The sequence below is a fragment of the Thunnus maccoyii genome, chromosome 12 (assembly GCF_910596095.1).
Source record: "Thunnus maccoyii chromosome 12, fThuMac1.1, whole genome shotgun sequence".
NCBI classification, from domain to species: Eukaryota; Metazoa; Chordata; class Actinopteri; order Scombriformes; family Scombridae; genus Thunnus; species Thunnus maccoyii.
Window position 1 is genome coordinate 33216655 of NC_056544.1, and position 10782 is coordinate 33227436.

Sequence of the window (10782 nt, forward strand, 5' to 3'; positions counted from 1 at the left end):
TAGTAATCTGGCTAACAGGATACTAACAAGACGATGAACAAGATAATAACAAACTGACAAACTGACACAGTAACACAAAAACACAATACTAGTGAGCTAGCAAACATGATGGAACATCTGTGTGTTTGTGGCTGGCAGAAATGGCTAATGTTTTTGTGTTTTGGCTAGCAGAAATGGCTAATGTTTTTGTGTTTGTGGCTAGCAGAAATGGCTAATGTTTATGTGTTTTGGCTAGCAGAAGTGGCTAATGTTTTTCTGTTTTAGGGTAGCAGAAAAGGCTAATGTTTTTCTGTTTTAGGCTAGCAGAAAAGGCTAATGTTTTTCTGTTTTAGGCTAGCAGAAAAGGCTAATGTTTTTCTGTTTTAGGCTAGCAGAAAAGGCTAATGTTTTTCTGTTTTAGGCTAGCAGAAAAGGCTAATGTTTTTCTGTTTTAGGCTAGCAGAAGTGGCTAATGTTTTTCTGTTTTAGGCTAGCAGAAAAGGCTAATGTTTTTCTGTTTTAGGCTAGCAGAAAAGGCTAATGTTTTTCTGTTTTAGGCTAGCAGAAAAGGCTAATGTTTTTCTGTTTTAGGCTAGCAGAAAAGGCTAATGTTTTTCTGTTTTAGGCTAGCAGAAAAGGCTAATGTTTTTCTGTTTTGGCTAGCAATGGCTACTCTCTGTACTGTGCGGAGCTGATGGTGAACATGAAGGATGTCCCCAGCACCGAGCGGATGGTGCTCTGCAGTAAACAGTGGAAAATGATGACACAGAAGGAGAAGGACATGTTTCAGAAACGGTGCGAGCAGGTCGGTATGAACATGCTAACATCACACCAGGATTCACCTCCTCTCTCTGTGAAAGCTGCTCTGACTCTGTATGTTTTTTCAGAAAAAGAAGCAGTACGACATCGACCTGCAGAGGTTTCTAGAGGTACGTGAATATGAGAGAATATTAGATACTAGCAGCAAACAAAGGATTGAATTAATAAAGTAATGCGGGTCGTTATTTATTCTCACATCAGATAATGCATCCATAAACTCGGCATTTAAGTACTAATTCTTGTGACATCATTAAAACTCTGTAAACGTTGTGTCTGAACCAGATGTTTCCTCCTTCACTGTAAAGTTGATGTCACGCTGCCAGCTGAATACTGGACCACGATTGGCTCCAAACTAGTTGTGATGTCACAAATCCTGCTTGTAGTCCCACCCCTAAAAGTCAAGTTTTCAATGAACTCAGAGAAACTTTCCTCCTTCAGCAGATGAATGAAAACAAACTGTGTAGAGAAGCTCAAACATCCAGCTGTAGGAGGAGGAAGAGGAACATATTTCTGAGTGAAGGACTAAATGTTTCCAGCGGAGGCGGAGCCGCGTTCAGCTGCAGAGTCTCCAGGTCCAGGAGTATTTGAGTTTTTCATGTAGTTTGTTGTCCTGGTGTTTGCAGAGTCTGCCGGAGGAGGAACGAGACCGCGTCATGACCGAGGAGAAACTGGGCGGGTCCAAGCTGGGCGTGGCCACCAGCCCGCACAGAGCCAAGTCTCCTTCTGTTAAGGTCTCAACTCTCTTTCTTCCTCTTCACATCCATGAATATTGATGATTTTAGCACAAACACGAGGTCAAGGTCACTGTGACATTCAGAGTCTCCAGATATGACGAGTCTGGACACACATGGATGTAAACTGAAACCTGACTGGCTGACGGAGGCGGGACTTCTAGTTTTTATTTATTTTTCACTCAGGAGCGCAGTCGGGAGGCTGAGCCAGAGACGTGGGTGTCCGCCGGAGCGCCAAAGGAGAGACGAGACGGGAAGAAGGCGGCGAAGCTTCCGGAGACGCCGAAAACCGCAGAAGAGATGTGGCAGCACAGCGTGATCGGAGACTATCTGGCGAAATACAGAGTGAGTTTAGTACCTGAAGCAGCAAGCGCAGTAAAAACTCTGCTGTTTCCTGTTAATCCTCTAAACGTCATGTGACTGGTTCCTCAGAGCGACCGCAGGAAGGCTCAGCAGGCGATGGAAGCGGCCTGGAAGTCCATGGAGAAGAAGGAGAAGATTCCTTGGATCAAGAAGGCAGCGGAGGACCAGAAACGTTACGAGGTTCAGTACCAGCGCTGCTCTGTGAGCCACGCCCCCAACTGACTAACCCCTCCCACCTCATGACTCCACCCACCACCGGATTCCTCCCACTGATCCCTGACTCCTCCCACTGATCCCTGACTCCTCCCACTAACTACTGACTCCTCCCACTGATCCCTGACTCCTCCCACTAACTACTGACTCCTCCCAATAACTCATGACTCCTCCCACTGATTCCTGACTCCTCCCAATAACTACTGACTCCTCCCACTGATTCCTGACTCCTCCCAATAACTACTGACTCCTCCCACTAATTCCTGACTCCTCCCAATAACTACTGGCTCCTCCCACTGATTCCTGACCCCTCCCAATAACTACTGACTCCTCCCAATAACTACTGACTCCTCCCACTAATTCCAGACTCCTCCCACTAACTACTGGCTCCTCCCACTGATTCCTGACCCCTCCCACTAACTACTGACTCCTCCCAATAACTCATGACCACTCCCACTAATTCCTGCCTCCTCCCACTAACTCCTGGCTCCTCCCACTAACTCCTGGCTCCTCCTGACTCCTGCTGTCTCCTCCTGACTCCTCCTGACTCCTGCTGTCTCCTGACTCCTCCTGACTCCTCCTGACTCCTGACTCCTGACTCCTCCTGACTCCTGACTCCTCCTGACTCCTGCTGTCTCCTCCTGTCTCCTCCTGACTCCTGACTCCTGACTCCTCCTGACTCCTCCTGACTCCTGACTCCTCCTGACTCCTGACTCCTGACTCCTCCTGACTCCTCCTGACTCCTCCTGACTCCTGTCTCCTCCTGACTCCTGACTCCTCCTGACTCCTCCTGACTCCTGCTGTCTCCTGACTCCTCCTGACTCCTCCTGACTCCTGAGTCCTGACTCCTCCTGACTCCTGTCTCCTCCTGACTCCTGACTCCTGACTCCTCCTGACTCCTGCTGTCTCCTCCTGACTCCTCCTGACTCCTGACTCCTCCTGACTCCTGACTCCTCCTGACTCCTGACTCCTGACTCCTCCTGACTCCTCCTGACTCCTGACTCCTCCTGACTCCTGACTCCTGACTCCTCCTGACTCCTCCTGACTCCTCCTGACTCCTGTCTCCTCCTGACTCCTGACTCCTCCTGACTCCTCCTGACTCCTGCTGTCTCCTGACTCCTCCTGACTCCTCCTGACTCCTGACTCCTCCTGAGTCCTGACTCCTCCTGACTCCTGTCTCCTCCTGACTCCTGACTCCTGACTCCTCCTGACTCCTGCTGTCTCCTCCTGACTCCTCCTGACTCCTGACTCCTCCTGACTCCTGACTCCTCCTGACTCCTGACTCCTGACTCCTCCTGACTCCTGACTCCTGACTCCTCCTGACTCCTGACTCCTGACTCCTGTCTCCTCCTGACTCCTGACTCCTGACTCCTGACTCCTCCTCCTGCTCCGGGCAGCCGGTGTGTGTTCAGTAGTTCTCCGTCTCTCCTGCAGAGGGAGCTGTTGGAGATGAGGGCGCCGCCGGCAGCTCAGAGTCAGAGGAAACCCAAGTTTGACGGAGAACCAAAGAAACCTCCAGTGTGAGTAAAACTCTTAGTAAAGGATCCAGATTCAGATTTGAGGAGGTGGAAACTTTATTTTTATTTATTAAAGTGTTAAAACTGCTCATTAATGTTCAGTTGATGAATTGATTAATAGCTGCAGCAGTTAATGTGTGAACTGTTTACTTCCTGTCTATTTCAAACTTAAAGCTTTTATGTAAGCCCCTCCCTCTGCTGGTCTCGTCCAATAGGAGCGGGTATCAGATGTTCTCCCAGGAGCTGCTGACCAACGGCGAGCTGAACCACTTCAGCCTGAAAGAGCGGATGGTGGAGATCGGCAAGCGGTGGCACAAACTGACCCAGAGTCAGAAGGACAAGTACAAGAAGCTGGTGGAGGAGCAGCAGGTGGAGTACAAGGCCGAGCTGGAGGCCTGGGTCAAGGTACCTGCCGCACTCTGAGCATCACACTGTTGCCGCAGCAACCAGAGATCTGGAGAGCACACCAGTTCACACTAGAGCCGCCATGTTTTCAAAAAGTCACGTTTGAACAAATTCAAACTTACAAGTAATTCTGTCAAATGAATTTGAACTTGTTTTCCATAATGTGTCAGATATAGAATGAACTGTGTGATGTCATACAGCTGCTGGTTGGACTCCGTGTGAACCAGCTGCTGGTTTGACTCGGTGTGAACCAGCTGCTGGTTTGACTCGGTGTGAACCAGCTGCTGGTTTGACTCCGTGTGAACAAGCTGCTGGTTGGACTCCGTGTGAACCAGCTGCTGGTTTGACTCGGTGTGAACCAGCTGCTGGTTTGACTCGGTGTGAACCAGCTGCTGGTTGGACTCGGTGTGAACCAGCTGCTGGTCTGACTCCGCGTGAACCAGCTGCTGGTTTGACTCCGCGTGAACCAGCTGCTGGTTTGACTCCGCGTGAACCAGCTGCTGGTTGGACTCCGCGTGAACCAGCTGCTGGTCTGACTCCGTGTGAACCAGCTGCTGGTTTGACTCCGCGTGAACCAGCTGCTGGTTTGACTCGGTGTGAACCAGCTGCTGGTTTGACTCCGCGTGAACCAGCTGCTGGTTTGACTCGGTGTGAACCAGCTGCTGGTTTGACTCGGTGTGAACCAGCTGCTGGTTGGACTCCGTGTGAACCAGCTGCTGGTTTGACTCCGCGTGAACCAGCTGCTGGTTTGACTCGGTGTGAACCAGCTGCTGGTTTGACTCCGCGTGAACCAGCTGCTGGTTTGACTCCGCGTGAACCAGCTGCTGGTTTGACTCCGCGTGAACCAGCTGCTGGTTGGACTCCGCGTGAACCAGCTGCTGGTCTGACTCCGTGTGAACCAGCTGCTGGTTTGACTCCGCGTGAACCAGCTGCTGGTTTGACTCGGTGTGAACCAGCTGCTGGTTTGACTCCGCGTGAACCAGCTGCTGGTTTGACTCCGCGTGAACCAGCTGCTGGTTGGACTCCGCGTGAACCAGCTGCTGGTCTGACTCCGTGTGAACCAGCTGCTGGTTTGACTCCGCGTGAACCAGCTGCTGGTTTGACTCGGTGTGAACCAGCTGCTGGTTGGACTCCGTGTGAACCAGCTGCTGGTTTGACTCCGCGTGAACCAGCTGCTGGTTTGACTCGGTGTGAACCAGCTGCTGGTTTGACTCCGCGTGAACCAGCTGCTGGTTTGACTCCGCGTGAACCAGCTGCTGGTTTGACTCCGCGTGAACCAGCTGCTGGTTGGACTCCGCGTGAACCAGCTGCTGGTCTGACTCCGTGTGAACCAGCTGCTGGTTTGACTCCGCGTGAACCAGCTGCTGGTTTGACTCGGTGTGAACCAGCTGCTGGTTGGACTCCGCGTGAACCAGCTGCTGGTTTGACTCCGCGTGAACCAGCTGCTGGTTTGACTCGGTGTGAACCAGCTGCTGGTTTGACTCCGCGTGAACCAGCTGCTGGTTTGACTCCGCGTGAACCAGCTGCTGGTTTGACTCCGCGTGAACCAGCTGCTGGTTTGACTCCGCGTGAACCAGCTGCTGGTTGGACTCCGCGTGAACCAGCTGCTGGTCTGACTCCGTGTGAACCAGCTGCTGGTTTGACTCGGTGTGAACCAGCTGCTGGTCTGACTCCGTGTGAACCAGCTGCTGGTTGGACTCGGTGTGAACCAGCTGCTGGTTTGACTCCGTGTGAACCAGCTGCTGGTTTGACTCGGTGTGAACCAGCTGCTGGTCTGACTCCGTGTGAACCAGCTGCTGGTTTGACTCCGCGTGAACCAGCTGCTGGTTTGACTCCGTGTGAACCAGCTGCTGGTTTGACTCCGTGTGAACCAGCTGCTGAGTCTGTTGGGCAGCAGCTGCTTTTCACAAAGTTGGCAAACAGTCTGATCATCTGATCTTCACTTATTCGCTCAGTTTGATGGTGAAAGTAGAATCTTAAAGACGCCGTCTGCTGGATCACAAGACAAACTACTCCAGTCTGTATCAGTCTCTCTCTCCAGGATTTCACAGCTTTTATTTTTGTGATTATTGAGGCCAAAAATGTTTGATTCTGCAGCAGCTTTTCTCAAAAAATTGTGATACAGTTTGCAATCTTTTATGTCTCTTTTTGTAGTGAAATTACAGGAATTGTGTAAAATTGAAAGCAAAGTAAAATAATGTGATTTATTTAAACTGGTACCAGTGAAGAGTCGTATGTAACGACTTCCTGCAGATCACAGAAACAACTATAGTTCAGCTGAACATGAGAACCATGAGGACTCAATGTTCTATAAACAGAAAATACTGTGCTTGAGTTCCATTTATAACCTTTATTAAATAAACTTTCAGCTCAACATCAGCAGCAAATAAAATCATCAATAATGTTATTAAAATAAATCTAGTTGGATGTTTGAGGCAGATTATGTCTCCTGACTCACTGAATCAAACCTCATCTGGGAACATTTGGGAACATTTGGGAACATTTGGGAACATTTGGGAATAGTTTTGCTCGTCTATGGCATCGTGTTTGTTGGCAGGTGAGATTTGTCGTCAGTTGCCGCCACACCAAACGCCACGATTGGTCCAAACCACAAGCAGCTGCTGATTCAGACGTTTATGCAGAAAAGTTGCTGTAATTTAACTAAACTGCAGCTCATAAATATTGTGGAGATTTCTTTAATTTGTATTAATTATTTTGATCACAAACTCACATTTTCCTGGAGGAAGTGATTACAGACGTTAAACTTTGAATTCAAACAAGTGATTATAGTTCAAATATTAAATTTCTCACCATGTTCGACTGAAAGTCACACAGAGATAAAATCTGATCAGTTACATTTATTAACTGTTTATTGATTGATTATCAACAATGAATATAAGAAATTATATTCAGGTTCAAACAGTAAAAACAGTGAACTGATATGTTTGTAATGTATATATGTAACATGTGAAAACTGAAGTTTTCATTCAGTTCTCGAGCTTTCAGCCACATCACATGGTCTTCAAGTGTGATTAATGTTTCCCTTTAGTTTCAGACAGCCTGATTCTTTCTTTCTCTGCCTCCTCTTCCTCAGTCTCTGTCTCCTCAGGATCGAGCCATCTACAAGGAGTTTTCCACCACGGTGAGTCATAACATCACCTTTCTGTTAAATTTAGTTTATTTATTTTATCATTTATTGAGTTGAGTTGAGGAGCTGACGGCCGATTCTTCTTTTCTCCACTAAAGTTTCTCTTCGTACTTCAGAATGTCAGCTAACATAATATATAATAATATATAACAATAGCAGGGTAAGCTAATAACGTTGGCATGATGTCATGATGAGTCATCAAAAAAGATTGAATTGTTTTACTGGAAGAAAAAAATAGATTTTCAGATATAAATAATAATTCTGACTTTTAGAGGAGACGAACATCATGAGACATTTTACTGTCTTTAAGCTAACATGTCGTTAGCAGCACTGAGCTAAAGCTGACAGTGAAACTGTTGGTGTTTTGTGTTCCGTCAGAAACGTCGCAGCACCACTAAAGCTCGCAGCAGCCCAGGAGCCAAAGTCCGAGTGACGGCGAAGAGCAAGGCGGGAGGCTCAAGAGCCGCAACGCCGGGGGTCGCAGTGAGCAAGAGGGCGATGGCGTACCGAGCCAAGGTAACACAATCAATAACACATAATCAGTCAATAACACACACACACAGACAATCAATAACACACTACACACACTGAGAGACAAATCATGAAGCATTCTGAGGAAAAATAAATATAAAAATAATAAATCATAAAATTTATTTAATATATAAATAAATAGTAAGTGGATTTTTTTTTAATTTCTCAACATTTTAATTAGTTAGTTTGGTGAAGAAAAATTCAGTTAATGTTTTTTTGAGTTTTTGAACAAGTGATGTTTGTCTGAGGGAGCTGCTGTGATTGGTCGGTTGTTTTGTGTATTTGTTTTCCCTCAGCGCGGTCTGTCAGGCTGTGTTAGGCCCTCAGCGCGGCCTGTCAGGCTGTGTTAGGCCCTCAGCGCGGTCTGTCAGGCTGTGTTAGGCCCTCAGCGCGGCCTGTCAGGCTGTGTTAGGCCCTCAGCGCGGCCTGTCAGGCTGTGTTAGGCCCTCAGCGCGGCCTGTCAGGCTGTGTGAAATCTCTATAAACAGATATCTGCATATGAATGCAGAATCTGTCGGAACAGGACAAGATTCTGGTAGCGAATCGGTCTGGTTTCCGTTTGTGGTCCGTTTGTAGCCTGAGTCGTATTGACCAATCAGGTTTGAGCGGGCTTTGGTTGCATGCAGGTTAACAGTTCATGTGGAGAGTATGAGAGGTGGAAGACATTGGCCAAAACACAGTCTTGGCCAATAAGCTATCGTCTGACGATGATTTAGCTTTTTTTAAAAGTGTCTGTGTTCATATGCAGATATGTTTATAGAGATTAGCTGAAATGTCGTCTGGACCATCTCAAGTCGCTAATCAGACTTTAAACAACGATCGGAGCACAGAAGAGGAAGTCTGGGTTCTGATATACATTATCCATTAATACTGGCCAGACAGCAGATGGGTTCCCAGGTTGGGCTGTGTTAAACTAGTGTTCGGTGATAAGCCCTCAGTGCAGTCTGTCAGGCTGCATTAAGCCCTCAGTGCAGTCTGTCAGGCTGCATTAAGCCCTCAGTGCAGTCTGTCAGGCTGCATTAAGCCGTCAGGCCTTGTTAAGCCCTCTGTGTGGTCTGTCAGGCTCCAGAGATATACTTGCTTTTAACTACGCATTTGCGTGTGCAAGATGGCTGCCTGGTATCCTGTGTCTGTGTGGAGCGTTGGTGGTGTGGAGGCAGTACAGGGGTGTGATGGGTCAATGATGAGGTCAGGGGTCAACAGGCACGTCAGCAGCAGCAACAACAACAGCAGAAAGTTTTGAAGACAAGTTAATAGAACAAGTCTGCAGTTAGCAGCATCTGTACGACGCGTCGCTGCACAGCAACAAATATGTTTGTCAGAATACCGACATGCTTGATTTACTCACCATCTACGACGGCGCCGCTGTCTGCCGTCATCTGAATGAATGAAATAGTAACTTCCTGTTCTGTTCTAAGTTCTGTTTATACCCTCAGTTCTCTGTTCTCTGAATCCTCCAGGCAAGTATGTCAACTATTCATTCACGACGCAGACGCTCGTCTACGTCAACATGTGGTTAAAAGCCCTCGGCGCGGTCTGTCAGGCTGCGTTAAGCCCTCGGCGCGGTCTGTCAGGCTGCGTTAAGCCCTCGGCGCGGTCTGTCAGGCTGCGTTAAGCCCTCGGTGCGGTCTGTCAGGCTGTGTGTTACAGTGTCTGTCTGTCTGTCCGTCCTGCAGCAGGACATGTCCGACTCAGACGAGGAGGAGGAGAAGAGCGACTCGTCCGACTCTGATGAAGACGATGAGACGTCAGGAAGCAGCGACAGCGACGACGACGATGACGACGAGGTGAAAACAACAACAACATTTTTTCACTCTGACGCAGAAACACGTGAAAAGTTTTGAACTGAAGCGTAAATAGAAACCGGTTCGGTTTAATGCTGCTCGACTCTGATTGGTGCTCAGAAGTTTGTGACATCACAAGACACAGAAATCTGTCATTAAAGAGCCAAAACGAGCTGACGGAGTCGTTAATAAACTGCAGCAGGTTCAGATGTTATTAATTATCAGAACAACACTTCATGGATTCATTGTGTTGCAACTTGTAAACAAACTTCTATGTAAATTGTACATTTCTATCTATTTTTTATATTATTGTTTAGTCTTCAGTGATGATGTCATCATTGTTTTGATCTTTTCTGGTTTTATGTATGAATATTAATATTTATATTAATATTTATACATCATCTTCACAACCATCCAACTTCTTTTCTATATAAACTAAACTAATGTAAAGTCTGAAGCAACAACCAGACAGACTCTGGTTTGTGATTGGCTCTGAGATGGTCAGCAGGTTTAAATGATGGCTTTTGTGTTCCTCAGAACGATGATGAAGACGATGAAGATGAAGATGACGAAGACCAGTCGTCCTCAGAAGAATCCAGTGACTCGGACTCGGACTAGCTCCGCCCCCTCCCCCTCATTGGAGAGGACAGGCTGTGCAGGCCACGCCTCCTCACATGCCAATCAATCCCGGCGGACCAATGAGAAGCGGTGATGTCACACTGCTGGGACGCTGGCCCCGCCCACCTCCCCTCTGAAGGGGGGCGGAGCCTGACGGAGCGTTTTGTTACCCGTGTGTTTGTTTTTGTTTTTTATGGAGTGTTTGTTGGTTTTTATCAGACGGACGTTTCAGAAGGGCGGAGACGGCGAGATGTTTTCTTTTTCCTGAGTGGGGGCGGGGTTTGTACAGAGTATGACAGGCAGGGGAGGGGCGGGGCCTATTGGTTGTCTTTAGTCACAGCTGAGGGAGGAGTCAGTGTTCAGCCTCCAATCAGCTGCCTGCCTGAGAAAATTATTAAAAAATAAATGCACTTTTTCTCATTTCTGTCTCTGAGTTCATTTTGTGACCCCGGTGACATCACTGTGACATCACTGTGACATCACTGTGACATCATCACTAGCGTCAACACGTTTCCTCTGAAGTTCCACATGGATCAGAAAGAATCAATTAGTTTATTGACAGAAACTTAATCAACATTTTGATAAATAATAAATCATTAAAGAAACTTTTCACTGTTTTCTGACATTTTATAGACAAAACATTTAATTGATTAATCAGGAAATAATCAACAGAC

General features: G+C 47.5%; 1 protein-coding gene across 4 annotated transcripts in view; it reads left to right on the forward strand.

The window, feature by feature from the left end:
* ubtfl (upstream binding transcription factor, like) overlaps positions 1-10528 on the forward strand; it is a 20995-nt gene extending 10467 nt beyond the window's left edge. For all 4 annotated transcript variants that reach the window (XM_042428404.1, XM_042428403.1, XM_042428402.1 and 1 more), the window contains exons 10-20: positions 643-784; positions 867-908; positions 1422-1529; positions 1716-1874; positions 1962-2072; positions 3540-3625; positions 3838-4027; positions 7122-7169; positions 7554-7691; positions 9383-9493; positions 10028-10528. In XM_042428404.1, the coding sequence (XP_042284338.1) occupies positions 643-784; positions 867-908; positions 1422-1529; positions 1716-1874; positions 1962-2072; positions 3540-3625; positions 3838-4027; positions 7122-7169; positions 7554-7691; positions 9383-9493; positions 10028-10108 (1216 nt within the window). In that variant the 3' untranslated portion in view covers positions 10109-10528. The remainder of the gene's footprint in view (positions 1-642; positions 785-866; positions 909-1421; positions 1530-1715; positions 1875-1961; positions 2073-3539; positions 3626-3837; positions 4028-7121; positions 7170-7553; positions 7692-9382; positions 9494-10027) is intronic.
* Positions 10529-10782: the final 254 nt, after the last annotated feature.